General features: G+C 48.9%; 1 protein-coding gene and 1 long non-coding RNA gene across 11 annotated transcripts in view; one reads left to right on the top strand and one right to left on the bottom strand.

Moving 5' to 3' along the window:
• Positions 1 to 13,957, bottom strand: part of LOC113623478 (uncharacterized) — a 24,697-nt gene extending 10,740 nt beyond the window's left edge. The window contains exons 1-2 of the long non-coding RNA XR_003433946.1: positions 13,942 to 13,957; positions 3,831 to 3,837 (exon numbers count right to left, since the gene is read on the bottom strand). This is a non-coding gene — a long non-coding RNA (uncharacterized LOC113623478). The remainder of the gene's footprint in view (positions 1 to 3,830; positions 3,838 to 13,941) is intronic.
• FGFR2 (fibroblast growth factor receptor 2) overlaps positions 1 to 14,193 on the top strand; it is a 103,722-nt gene that overhangs the window by 65,038 nt on the left and 24,491 nt on the right. For 5 of the 10 annotated variants that reach the window (XM_027112792.1, XM_027112794.1, XM_027112800.1 and 2 more), the window contains 3 exons: positions 1,425 to 1,615; positions 2,944 to 3,091; positions 6,537 to 6,739. In XM_027112792.1, coding sequence (XP_026968593.1) covers positions 1,425 to 1,615; positions 2,944 to 3,091; positions 6,537 to 6,739 — 542 coding nt within the window. Of the gene's footprint in view, positions 1 to 1,424; positions 1,616 to 2,943; positions 3,092 to 4,329; positions 4,475 to 6,536; positions 6,740 to 14,193 lie in introns of all 10 variants that reach the window. The other 5 variants (XM_027112802.1, XM_027112801.1, XM_027112793.1 and 2 more) reach the window with 3 other exon arrangements.

Raw genomic sequence — 14,193 nt, 5'->3', positions numbered from 1 at the left:
CCCTCCCTTCCTTCCTTTTTTTTTTTTTTTTAAAGTTTTTACAACCAGCAACAGGCTTATTGCAGTAAAATCAATTTGCGCATGGTCTGGCTCTTGTCCAACACATTCCACTAAATGACATTTTAATCTGAAAGCCCAGATATAGAAAGGCTTAGGTAGCCATCGTGCTGATGGGCTGTTTCCCGCCCAGTGCGCGGGGATACTTAGGCGCAGCATAGAGACATCCTTGCTGTATTGGGCCTGTTGGCCTGTCCTCATTTTCCTTGGTGGTGTTTTAGGCTGGAGGGTGAAGGCAATGGTACCCACAGTGCGGAGAGGGAAATGGGCAGTGGCCTGTGCGTACAGGTAGGTGGGGATGGGGTGATATTTGTGAATGGACGGATGATTGGGTGTGTGACTCTTGACCGAGCTGCTGTGTAGGAAGGTTCCAGTCCAGTTGTGATTCTGGTGCCTCTGTGGACAGGATCACACACAGGCTGGTCTGTTAGTTGATTCTTGCGGAGCCTGGTGTGTGTTTGCTCCTGTACCTTGGTGTGGGTGCCTCTCCAGGGTTTCTGCAGAGACCGCCTCTGAACCGGAGAGTTTCCCTAGAGACTGAGGCAGATGAGGGAGGGTGGGAAGTCATTGCTGGCTTCTTCTCTATGGGGCCTCCTTTAAGACAGCCTGAGACATGGCCAGGGGTTGGGAACCGGTGTCGCTTTTTGTTCTTTCGGTGCCGCGTCTGAATAAGCTGAGGAATGTCTGTCTGTGCGTCTAGCATGGGATGCACAGTGACACTTAACTACTTATGGAGGAGGTGCATGGGGGCATGGGACAAAGAATGACCGAAGGGAGTGAATGCCACAGCAAAGAGACGAAACCATTTGTTCATAGCTTTGGGCCTTAGCTTTTAGTTTATTTTCTTTTTGAAACAATGGATGGGAGTCTTCTCAGAGCATCTTAGAAATGCACGGGGAGACACTGCCTATAGGCACCATTTTGGAATTCAGGGCGACCTTAAAGTTAGTCTTGTCGCTTCCCTGGGATATGGTAAGCTGACGACCAAGGTGAGCTTCTGATGGTGTCCCCAGTGGGATGAGAGAAGAGGCGCTCTTTCCCCGCCATTTGTCTTTTAGATTGTCAGAATAAAATCTCATCCCTTGTTCGTCAGGTGGCCACGGACGTCCAGTGACTCATGATGTAGTAAGTTCTTCTCTCAGTTTTCTAAATAAGTACTCCTTTCACAAGGGTCGCGCTCCAGCCGTCTCCTTTGAAGTCGTTTTTGTTCTGTGTCGGGCTGTGGTGTTATTTCAAAGGAGTCAGCCAGCAGGCTCGAGGCCTTTTTGGCTTGAGTTCACGGTCAGCCTTCTGGACAACACAACTTATTTATTCGTCTCTCCCCCCCGTCCTGGCCCTGCTCCCCCTTCCACCCCTCTCTCCCCCAGAGCGATCGCCACACCGGCCCATCCTCCAGGCCGGACTACCAGCAAATGCCTCCGCCGTGGTCGGAGGCGACGTGGAGTTTGTCTGCAAAGTGTACAGCGACGCCCAGCCCCACATCCAGTGGATCAAACACGTGGAGAAGAATGGCAGTAAATACGGGCCCGACGGGCTGCCCTACCTCAAGGTTCTGAAGGTGAGCACGTTCTGAATCCAAAGACGCCCACGGCCGGGGTCTCCCTGATGGGTTTGGCCACAGGTTCTTTGGCTTCCCGTTGGATTTGAGAGAAGACGACACAGGGTGTGTTTAAGAATTAGCAGATCCTTAGGCTTGCTGATAACGCCTCAGAAGGGAGCCAGGGGGTAGCGGGAGGACGGCCAAAGCTGGAGTCAGAATAGTTGAGCTCTTTATCGGCCCTGAGGTCTTAGATGGGACATTTAGGCTTAGCTGCACATCTATAGAAGTGGTAATATCTCCCCTACAGGGCGTTACGCGGAGTTAATGGGATGAAGTAGCTGGAAAGAGCTTTGTAAACTCGAGGCGTTGTACCAACGTTTATTGTTACACTGATGTTGTCTTCTCTTAATATCCCTTAATACTACGTTAGGATCACATTTTAGTAGCCACCTTTTAGAAACAATTTAGATTTTCCTTTTAAGAGAGACCCCTTAACCTTTGAAATTCATTCACACGTGGTTTAGTGATAAGCTTGAGAAGGTATTCCTGCACTCATGTAATGCTGAACAAGGAAACTTTCTTTCCCCTTGTAGTCCTTATTTGGTTCCTTGCAAGACCTTGTTTTAATAGCACCAGCCTCTTTATTTCGTAGATCTGTCTTGCTCTTCAGGATGGTGATAGCAAGCAGCAGTTAAGTCTGTACAGATGCTCTGAGTGCACTGCCTGCCACGTGTCCCACGTTGAGCTGCTCAAAGAGAATGTCCTTTAAAAGAACAGTCTCCCAGGGCTTCCCTGGTGGCGCAGTGGTTGAGAGTCCACCTGCCGATGCAGGGGACACGGGTTCGTGCCCCGGTCCGGGAAGATCCCACATGCCGCGGAGCAGCTGGGCCCGTGAGCCATGGCCTCTGAGCCTGCGCATCCGGAGCCTGTGCTCTGCAACAGGAGAGGCCACGGCAGTGAGAGCCCCGCATACCCCCCCCCCCCAAAAAAAAAGAACAGTCTTCTAGTAGGACCATAGGAAGCTCAACTCAGAACATTAAACCAGTGAAGTGTTCTCTCCAGCTGAGAACACCAAGGATCCAAAAAGCTGGAAAGAGATGACCAGCCTGGGGAGCTGTGGACCCGTTCTGCAAGGGGATTGATCACACCCTTCCTCCCCTCTCCACTGGGTCACTTCTGCTGTCCACTAGTTGACTTGTTTTCTTCCTTCTAAACCCACAGCCCCTTGATGTTGCTGTTTAGATGAGATGGAGGTTGTTTTTCTGTGGTGTGTTGGTGGTGGGCCCCTAGGTAGTGTGAAGTCCTTCCTGGTTGGCCATTATATTGTTCTCCTATGTCTGTTCCAGCACTCGGGGATAAATAGTTCCAATGCAGAAGTGCTGGCTCTGTTCAATGTGACTGAGGCGGATGCTGGGGAGTATATTTGTAAGGTCTCCAATTATATAGGGCAGGCCAACCAGTCTGCCTGGCTCACTGTCCTGCCAAAACAGCAAGGTAACAACGTTTTTTTTTTGGTTTTGTTTTTGTTTTTGTTTTAAAGAAGGCTGGATATAGAAGCTGAAAAGACTTGGTGCTTTGGGAGACTGCAGGCAGCTTATAGGATAACTCTGTGGTCTTGGTATATTCATCATAATCTTTCTTTGGTGATGCAGCTGGTATGATACCAGCAGCCATGGAAAAATGCCCACAATATTCAAAGTGCTTGCTCTAACTTCTTCTAAAGATTACCTTCCACCCCCACCCAGTTTTTAAGTTGTCCCTTCTGGTTTATCTCGTTCAGGCTGCACGTCTCCCATCATTACTGCACACCAGCACCATTGTAAGCGCACACCGGCATGCCTACTGAATCTGTGGCATTTGCATAGTAGCAGAATTCATACCTCCTCTGCCCCGCAGTTGGAAAGAAATACTGGCATGATATAACCGGTTCAACAGAGCATCATTTTCTTGATTGTGTAACTGATGCTTAAGGAATGCTGTCCTTGACTCTGTTTTCCCAGTTCAAGGATATTCCGTCTGAATGAGTAGATGCACTGCTGGCCACTGTTGAAGACGGCAGGCTGCCTTTCTCGATTTGTCGTGACTCACGTTCAAATGTTTGTATTAAGAAAAGAAAAAACAGAGTCCGGTTTCTTCGCTACCAAGATCGTGCCTTCTTCCATTTTCTTTCAATGCAATGTATGTCAGGATGGTTACGCAGGAGTAAACGTAAGCAGAGCCTGCTGACCAGCACAAACTCCCTTCACCCTGGTGGTTCCCACAGGCCTGAAAGGAGGTGCCAGGTGTCCACTTGGGCTTATCTGTGGTGTGCGGTCTTACGACATGACAGTTGAGGCAGAACCATCCTTTTTTCGAGGTGGGAGTCTGCAGCCAACAGGACCAGAACCCAACTTGGACTTTTGGGGGCCATACTTTTGGACAATCACCCCTATATCCAAAGCAAAGCAAAGGCCAAGAGAATGGATCTCTGTGGGTTGATTTTTCCATGCCTCTGATTGCATGCATGTATGTCTAGGTGGTGAAGCCAGTGTGGTGACGGGCCTGTGGAGGTGAGCTGCTCCGTGTCGCTCAGTCTCTCTTGGTTGTGGGCTTTGTGGATGGGCTGCAAATCGGAATCTTCCGGTGGCCGGTACCCTCCGGAGCCCCCGGCGCGACGCCTCATGGTTCCATGGCCCCCTCCACAATCATTCCTGTGTCGTCTAGCCTTTTCTCTTGCTTTCCTTGTTTTCTAGGCCGCCGGTGTTAATACCACGGACAAAGAAATTGAGGTTCTCTATATTCGGAATGTAACTTTTGAGGATGCTGGGGAATATACGTGCTTGGCGGGTAATTCTATTGGGATATCCTTTCACTCTGCATGGTTGACAGTTCTGCCAGGTATATACTGCTCTTTCTCTCCATGGTTTTTTCCCTCTTCTGGGTTGATTGCTATAAAATTAACACAGCTTCTGTTCTCAGAAATGGCCCCTTTTCCCCTTTGCATAAAGAGTTTTTTAAATGTTTAAAAATTATCCCCCAGGGATAAGAAAGTTGCCTTGGAAATTCACTCACAATGAGATCCCACCCTCACATTTATGATCAAGTGAAATTTCACCCTTCAAACCCAAAGGGATCTTATATTTTTAGTGAGTCAGTGGGTCAATGTATAGATTTACCCATCCCCCTTTCTTTTAAGGAAGAAGTTGAAAGTACTTTGTAAAATCCAAAGTAATTTTTTCTCGTGTCAAATTCCATTTTGCTAAAATCCCATAAGTACTTTTATTACTTTTGTTCTGCTTTCTATTTTTAACAAGATGTAAATAGATGGGTGTGTGTTGAGGTGGCCGGGGAGAAGCACCCCCGTGCGTAGGGCGTACAGAAGCAGTGTGTTACCTACCTTGGGGATCGGTGGCTTGCTGCATGGTGGAATGCAACGGACTCTCAGTTTGCTTTTACTGCAAAGCATGCTCTTGCCATCTTGGGTTTGATGTTATTTCTACCCTACAGAGAAATCAACATCGCTGAAGCCCTGTTGCCTAAACATTGCTGCTGTCTGAATCTTTAACCGATATCTCTATCCTAGTCAAGCTTTCTTGATAATTACTGTCTCCTTAATGCATCTGTCTCTTCGTCATTTCCTTTGTGAAACTGCATAGACTATGGTTTGCTAGCTCATAATGTGCTACTCCAGTTATTAATTCCTTATTTTTAAAGTGCGGTGCCTACCTGCATGCTTATTTTATATCCAGTAAAAATAAATGGAGCATTTCGTTTTGTGCTGTGCTGCTAAGAGTTTTGACTGTCTTGCAAATAGTTTTCTGTTTCAAATGTACAAGCTTGAAATAATGCCATTGCATTCGTGTTTCCTTTTGTTGTGAATCTGCTCTGTGAACATTTGCTCCGAGACAATGAGATGCCTCTTGTATTGAGCATGCTTTTACTCGCAGTACTGCATTCTGCAAGTGCCTGATCGGCACTTCGTAACCAATTTGCCCGACAGCACAAGCACATTAACTAAGAATGCAGTTTGAGAAAAACACTACTTGGAAATACACTGCTTGTCGACTGACCGTTAAGCACTAAGGAGGAAGCAGACATTATTGGAACTTGGTATAAGAATGTGCTAACTTAAGTCATGATATGTATCCTCACATGCGACATTATCTCTATTTTCCCTTGAAGGGAAAAGTTGCAGTGACATCAGTATAACAAGATACACAAAAATTTAAATGGTTATTGATGAAGGAATGTTACAAGCTTTTTATCGTATGGACGTAATGATTCTATATTATAAGCAATTCAGTCTTTATATTAAATGCATTTGTTTGTTTAGTTGAATAACCTACTGGACTATATAAAGAAATTTGAACCTTTTCCAGTCCGGCCTACTAGATGAATATTTATCTCATGTCCTATGGAACTGTGTTCATCTGGGTCAATGACTTTGTCGCATCTTCCTTTGGAAGAGCTTTACCCAAATAAGACTGAGGCCATCCCTTTAGAAATAAAAGTGGGCATCGTTCCTATTTAAGAATCTTTAAATGGTTTGCCTCAGAGACCATCAAGGAAGACGACTGTCCTTTTGTTGAGGTTGTGGTTGGCTGCTTTACTCTGCCCAAATGCCTAACAGAACGTGACCTCGTAACCTGCCCCTTGTAACTTGGTGGCAGCCAAGCCACCACAATCGCAAGATTGCAGAGGCCCGTTGAGGATAGAGATAGCGACCACCTGGGCCCCGGTGGTCAAGTGAGGAGCCCTAGGCTATTCACCTTCGTTTGGAAGAGGTGCACGGCTGGCCCGGAGCCCATGCCCTCCTGCAGCACTGAGTTATCGGGAAGCCCATCTTGCCTTGGGAACGGTCGTCGCCTTTTGATTCCTGTAGTTCTGCCAGGATGCATCCGTCCAGTGTCCTAACTCTGTGGCCTGCTTATCTGTTCCTCTCGTGTGATCTGCAATCTAGCTCCAGTAAGAGAAAAGGAGATCACAGCTTCCCCAGAGTATCTGGAGATAGCCATTTACTGCATAGGGGTCTTCTTGATCGCCTGTATGGTGGTGGGGGTCATCGTGTGCCGGATGAAGAACACGACCAAGAAGCCGGACTTCAGCAGCCAGCCGGCTGTGCACAAGCTGACCAAGCGCATCCCTCTGAGGAGACAGGTAACAGAAAGTAGATAAAGAGTTTGAAGAACCTTACCCCTCCCCCACGCCCAGCCAGCTCTTGGGTCTCCTCCTCTGCCTCGTGCCATCTTCTACTTCCGGGAGTGTCCCTGTGCCAGTGGTTCCCGTGGGCCTCCCAGTGGCCATCTGATGAGTGTCTGGAGCTTGGAGGGTCAAGTCCTGGTGCATCAGTGGGGTCCACCAAGTCTAGTTCTAAGGGCAGGAAAGCCCAATGGTGCAAGACTCTGAGCTCCTCCGCATGACTGGAAATAACCCAGGAGGCAGTGCCCTGGTGCGTTCGGTGGGACTCGAGTGCAGTGGTCTCTTCAGAGCGTAAGCCCCTTTTGTTCCTGTGATCTAACGCTGTTTTTAGAGACAGGCTCATGCCACTAGTTGGAAAGCAAGGGACTCTAGTTCTCTTAGACTTATGTTTTCTTAAGTTCAGAAATCTGTCCCTGGAGGTGACTGAACTACTGCCCCATGAGGAGGTGACTGAACTACTGCCCCATGAGGAGGTGACTGAACTACTGCCCCATGAGCTCTGTCTTAACTGAACTTTGGCGCCACCTCTTTGATTCTTAAAATAGAATCGTATGCCTGTAGTGTATTGTTTGCACTAACGTTGTGACTGTGGATTCGGTGGCAGAATGATTTTTTTTTTTTTTTTTTTGCGGTATGCGGGCCTCTCACCGCTGTGGCCTCTCCCGTTGCGGAGCACAGGCTCCGGACGCGCAGGCTCAGCGGCCACGGCTCACGGGCCCAGCCGCTCCGCGGCATGTGGGATCTTCCCGGACCGGGGCACGAACCCATGTCCCCTGCATCGGCAGGCGGACTCTCAACCACTGCGTCACCAGGGAAGCCCCCAGAATGATTTTTATAATGAATAGGGAACAGATTGTTGTTAGCCCCGCACTTGGTCTTTGGTGGTTACTTTTTCCTTGTGTGTTCCTCCTGATTGGTTTACTCTTGCTTTGGGCAGACAGGGCAAGGTGCAGCCTACACCTCTGCTTTCAGCCGAAACCCTGCAGAGCTGACAGAGCAGGCAGTGCTCTGATTCTCTCTCATGCTCACGAAGATGGAAAGGGGAAACGGGTGTGAAGGCAGTGTTTCCAGAAGTACTTGGAACTTGGTTCCGATAAAGTCATGTTTTTTGAAACAGCAAAGAGGATGGCTACCTCATGGGCCCTAACTCAGTGTGTACTTCAGTTGAATTTACAGGGCGCTTGTTAAAACTGTAGACTCCTTGGTCTCAGCCCCCGAGATTCTGGTTGAGTAGGTCTTGGATAGGACCAGGAACTTGCATTTCAAGCAAGTCCTCCAGTGATTCTGAAATGCACTCTGAGCAACTCTGGGTTAATCCCAGCCCTGTCCCTCCCGGGACTTCAGGTGGCGATGACATCTTCTGGACAAGGCCCTGGCGAGGATCAGGGACCATTCGGTCAGCAGCGGTTTTAGCACAGATCCGGCTGTTCTCAGCCCACCTCCGAACTCCAGGCTGAACGGGTCCTTGCTGACGTCTTTGAAGCCACGTTTCAAGCAGGTCTTTCTAAATGGAGACTGAGGGTAGCATCTGGAGTATGTGTCATGTGCAGGCAAGTGCTCAAATGGGGTTAAGAGTTGGGGGGGAGAAGGGTGCCCATCGGTCCCCCTGCCTCCAAGAATGCTGTTGGTATTAAAGGTACCACTGTCATTCTTGGGGCCAGGGCAGCGATGATGAGACCACTTGCCTGATTCTGGGAGAGTCCAGTCCTAAGGTGACTCTTACAAGCTGGTACCCTTGGTGACCTTCAGGTGATGTGGCCACCCCTCCCCAACCCTTGCTCCTTACCAGTTACCTCTGGGCCATCCTTACAGCCACCATCCTGAGAGCCTGGCTCCAGGGAGCTGAAAGAGGGAGTGGTGTTCCCACCTCTATTATTATTTTTTTTCCTAATAGGGAAAAATGCTGCCTTCTAGAGGAAACCTGTAATTTGGTGTAGCTAGACCATTGTCCTGTAATTATTTCATCATCTTTTTTTCTGCAGCTGTTTACAATGCGCTTCTCTTTATTTAATATAAACGAGGCAGATGCCCTTAGAATCCCCTCGACTCAACTCTGTTCATTGTGTTTTTATTTCTCTCTGGCTGACTGGCCTTTCTTCATTGTCATCTCCACCTAAGTTGGCCATTTCTCCTCTGCCCCCCTGTGTAACTAAAGGGAACATCCGAACTCTTCCTCCTTTTTTATCCCTCCCTCCTTCCTTCCTTCCTTCATAATTTTCTGAGTGCTTAGTCTAACCCAGGTTCCATATAAGACGTGGCCCGTCACCTGCGCCAGTGGCTCCAAGGTCATTTGGGGGCCTTCATTTGAGATGCAATTGCCTTGTGTTTCAGTAAGGTCGAGTACTGTAAGAGAAGCAGAGCAAAGTGGGCAAACACGGTTCCCTGGAAAATTAAATCTCTGGGAGTTTATTTGTGGAAATGTTGACACATCTCAGCTGCTCATGTGGGAGGCACTGATTCTTCCCAAAGAGCGATTCGTCCATAATAAGCACAGCCCCTTTGGTGGAGGAGACGCTTAGCAGGTAGCTGGATAAAAGGGGGTTATTGGACTGTAGCTGGAATGAAGAGCCCCGGAAAGGCCGGCAGATATGTTGATGACGGAGAGCATACCACAGGGATGCCACGCATGCCTTTACCTGGCGACAGGTGAGCCTGTAATCAGATGTCTTAGGGGCTGGGTTTTTCCTAGGCATTTGCTAGGCGCCTGTCATGCTGCATGTGCCCGGCCCTCTTTATTACACGGTAGCATTCTGCGTCTTTGTGGTGAGTCCGAATTTCATCTTCTTGGCCCTGACCCTCGCCCCTCCCGCGAGGTGCAGAAACCGCATCTCACTCAATCAATCATTGCTCCCTTTTTAGAACAAGAGAAGGTTAAAAAAAGTTTTTTATCCTACTGTGAATTTTTTTTTTTTCATTGACATTTACTAATCTGTACTGGACTTACCAGTGTAAGACAGACATTTGAGTTTATTTGTTTCTGAGACAAAAATACTTTTTCTCCAGTACCTAGGAAGAAATTCCTTGTGATCATTTCCCAGTAACCATGAATTTTTTTGAGACTCTTCATGCGTTTTGATGTTTGGGGAAAGAGAAACAACTTTTAGGTGGGGGGGAGGCGGGTAGCACGGGGCATCTCCTGGTTCCCCTTGACGGGGGTCCTCCCACATTCTGAGCTGGGGCTCAGGCAAGGGGACCAGCAAGAGCCAGTCCAGAGAGGGGCGTCTGTGTGAGCCTGTCGGCCCTTGTACACGTTTCCAGGGCTGCTGGTGGACGGCGTGGCCATTGTGAAGCCTTCCTTGCACATCCGTGAATTACAGGGAGGGCTACCCTTCCCGCGTTTTGCACAAATTGGTTGGGTGGGGGCAGGGAAGGGTGTGAAGGGAATTGAGGACGTCTGTTCAGGAGGCGAGCAGCCTCGCTGCATTTGTTGCATTGGTTTTTCAGGGAGCACGTCAGCCTCTTTCTCTGGAGCCAGGCACTTCCATAGGGCATGATGGAGATTCATAAACAGATAAACGCAGCTCCTGGGTGGGGACATACACGTGGGTATAGCTCATGCTGTCTCACCACCACCAGCATCTCAGAAGGGGCTGCAGGTTGGTTTGTTTGTTCTTTTTTCAGACTTCAGTTTCACCCTCTTGGCTGCCAATACAGATAGGTTGAAAGCCAGAGAAAAGTCAGGGGCTGCCAAGGTCATGCTTTGTAACAGTGTCTTTGAGGCAGATGGCACGTTCCCAGGGGCGCCATGAACAGGGCAAAGATGGCATGTGTGATTCAGGAGCCAGTTCTTGGGGCTGGGTATGAATGGCTATGAAACATACCGAACTCCGTGAAGGGCAGTCCCACTTCTAGAAGCTCATTTACGACCTAGCAGCTAAACAGCGTGATCTCGGAACATTCTCTGTATTTTGGTCAATCAAGTGGTCTAATGAAACCTCGCCAGTTCCAGAAAGCATGTGGGTAATTAGATGGTCATGGATGGTTTAACTGGAATTTGCCCTTTTGTGTGGGCGCCTGGCCCTCCCAGCCCCCATTTGGCCATTCTCTCCTCTCTGCTTCCAGAAGACACAACAGTTTGGCTAAGCTCGGGCCTGGGTGCGATCTTCTAGGAAGACCAGCCGGTTGGGGTTTGATAGGTTTACTCTGGAGAGTCCTGGGGGGAGGTCTGGGGAGACGGAGACTTGCTAAGGGAGAAAAGTGCGTGCCAGATCGACTACCCTGCCTCTTTACCTAAAATTTGTTACGGAAGGAAAAGAAATCCCGTCCCCGCACCCCTTGGACCTTTATTTCAGCTTGGGCTGGTGAAGGCATTTTGCCTGCCGTCGGGGAGTGATGGGCAGGGCTTATAGCAAACCTGTGTCGACTCCAGGACCTTGTGCTTTGGTCTGGGAATGCGGACCCGTGGACTGAGAGTCAGAGGGTTTCTCTGGCCGGTTGGGGTCCGTTTGTGAGTCCTCAGAATAAGCACGGATATTCATACCTCTTCCCTGTGGCATCTGTGCCTCTGTCTGCTCTGTTCTCTGTGGGCCCCCCTCTCACTGTTGAAATGAATCTAGTATTAAAAGATAACATAGTTTCTCGGTGGCCCTTTAAAAAGAAAAGAAAAAAGCCCGGCTTCCTTGCTTCATCTCCTTTATGTACCGTGGAAATAGACAAAAAGCACATTTAGTTAAAGGCTTGATTTATGGCACGAGGAATTTATGGTAAAGAGATTCTGGAAAGTGAGGAAGCTGAATGGAGACTGAAAAAACATGCTAAAAACGTGGCTGCCAGGGTTTGGGAGTGGGGAAAAAAGGGCTTGTTTTAGACTGTTCATGTTTATTGTTGTACATAACTAAATGATCTCTATCGATGGACTATTTTAAAATTAGATAAAAAGGAAACCCAGAATTGAAGAAGCATATCTGACAGGGAGGATTATGATCTTGTGCCAAAGAAAAATAGCGATCATCTAACATTGCTGCAGAAGCAGGATTCAGAGGTGGACAGTGGATTTCCTTAAGGAGTGTGGTCCAAAGGAGAGAAGCTCCAGAAACACGGTGTTCCACGGAGGAATTGCCTGCAAGGGGTCGGGCCAGCCCTGCAGACACATTAGCACGCGGAGGGAAACGGAGTGAAGAGAAAGCCAGTCCTAGTTTACAGTCTCAGAGGGGATTTTAAAAGCATAGTAAAAATGCACGGAGGTGAAATTAAGATATACGTCCACAGACAGAGTGATTGAATTCTGTCGTTTCTTACACTTGGGGCATTTTCTTCCCTTTTTTCTCTTTGTGTGTTTTACAAAAGTATTTTCCAGATCTGTACATGGAATCTAAACCTCTGCACTTAATGTGAGCAAAATTTCCATAACTTTAATCATAGTGACAGCAACTCAGTTTGGAAAGGTTTTCCATGTTCAAAGCTCTCACCTTAAAACCTTGTTGGAGACAATCTGTTTGTGGGGGAAGATGTATATGGGTGTGAACTTTCGTCACGGTCTGTGGGCCAAGATTCCTTTGGGGTCACAGGTTAGCCGCAGAGCAGTTAACTTCTGACTGGTTGTTTCGTTTTTCTTTCTGAAGCGGCCTCTAAGCCCCGTTTGTCATGAGGACTTTCTTGCTCTCTAGCTTTCCTCTTGCCCTGGGACCGTGCCCTGACTCCTGGGTCCTTAATTTCTGGGGTTTGCTTTTTTGCTCACTGGAGCCCCGGCGCATCCTGGCTGTGAGCAGAGGATCTAGTCTTTCACACCATTAAGGCAAGTCCTGCCCTTAACGCCGCCGGTGGGGTTTCTCTCTCCCCCGTTGCACACCATGTCACAGGAGCTCACACACAGAACAGCCTTGGGCTCCAAGTCCTCGGGCTTTCCCCGGGGAGGGGCCCTCTGAGCTCCCTTGGATCTGAGCAGCAAATGACTCTAAAAAGATGCTAAGAGAAACCCTTGTGGGGTTGGTAGCGAAAGTTGACTGAGCTCCCAGCAAGCACCAGGCCCGGCACCAAACACTTTATGGGTGTGACGGCATTTTACCATGACGGTCATTCTGTGATGTGGGAACTGTTCCGGTCTCCCTTTAACAGGTGAGGAAACCGGAGCCGAGGAAGGTCAAGTGACTTGCCGAAGCTCTCACAGTAACTGTTGGAACAGGGATCCCACAGCCCGCGGTGGTCAGGGTGCCGCCACCGGCTCACGGCCCCACATTATAAACAGTTTGCAGGCGAAGGGCACCAGCTAGGGGTGGCTGCTTGGCTAGGGGAGGTCACTGGGTACCCACACGGGAGGACGCAGAGACGCCCCCGCACCCAGCCTCTAGCCCAGGGAAGGGGCGACAGCAGTGATCTCGTCATTTTAACTCATTTTAGAAGTCAGTGTATTTTAAGCATTTGCCCCGTTTTCCGCCCCCACCCAGTGCCATGCCTCAGTCCAGATTCTCTTTATTCTTAAAAATATTTTTGTCATTAAAGAAAAGTGCTTTGTTTTCGTAGAACGTAAAAGAGATACATATGCATGGGAATGAAATTCAGATGGTTTAGGAAGTTCTGAAATAAGACATAGTCTACCCCGTCCCTCGGCGTCCTATAATCTCTCTCCCCAAAGGTGACCACGGCTAAGGCTCTTATATGTCCTTCCTGAGGCTTGTTTTCAGTGCCCGTGTCCTCACACCTTGCCATGGGAAGGCTACTCCTCTGCGTTGTGTCCTGAAGCCTCAACCGTGTGTGATGTGCGGGGACGTGGCAGGGAAGGCCAGACGGGCCTCTTCACCCAGAGCTGCACCCCCCATCACCGCCCCAGGGGTTTCTCCCTCACCACGATCCCAGCACACCATGCATAGCAGTTCTGGCCACCCTGCGGTCCAGCAAGGAGGGCTACGCTGCTGGCCTTGGAGGGGGTGTTCGTCTGTGAAATCTGCCAGCCCTCGTCTGGTTGGGGCTTGTAACTGTCTCATTGCCAGGCTGACTTTGACTGCTGTTCCGAATCTTCTTGGCTGTCATCTTCAAGCCCGGTTCCCACTGCAATGAGTGGTGATTTTTGCTTCTTCACGTGGGAGACCTTTTTGTCTCTGAGAACACCAGTCTCCTTTTGCATCCATAGCTCAAAACCGACGCAGGGCGTTAGGATTTGGGGAATTATTTTTCGCCCAACTTATTCCTTGAATCTTTCTGAACCCTTCTCTGCAGTTGGAGCTCAAGACATATATATGTGGTCAGTGAAGGCTGTCGAGGTCTTGAGGACGTTCCTGGTGGGCCCTGCAGCTGAGGTCAGCGCATTGCGGAGGTCGTTTCCACGGGCTTTTCGTCTTTTTCTTTTTGCTTCTGCTGTTTTGCCTCTGTGGCCCAGACACTTGGGTGTGAAGCCTCAGCCTCTTAGAACCATATCTATTCATGAGGCCCCTCTCAGCTCCAAAATTAATGATTGTTCAGTTCCTTAAAAAAAAAAATTATTT

This window comes from Aethalodelphis obliquidens, unplaced genomic scaffold, assembly GCF_003676395.1.
Source record: "Aethalodelphis obliquidens isolate GAN/ISIS:26980383/991018 unplaced genomic scaffold, ASM367639v1 scaffold11, whole genome shotgun sequence".
Classification (NCBI taxonomy): domain Eukaryota; kingdom Metazoa; phylum Chordata; class Mammalia; order Artiodactyla; family Delphinidae; genus Aethalodelphis; species Aethalodelphis obliquidens.
The sequence above is the reverse complement of the archived record's forward strand: the minus strand, read 5'-3'. Positions and strand labels throughout refer to the sequence as shown.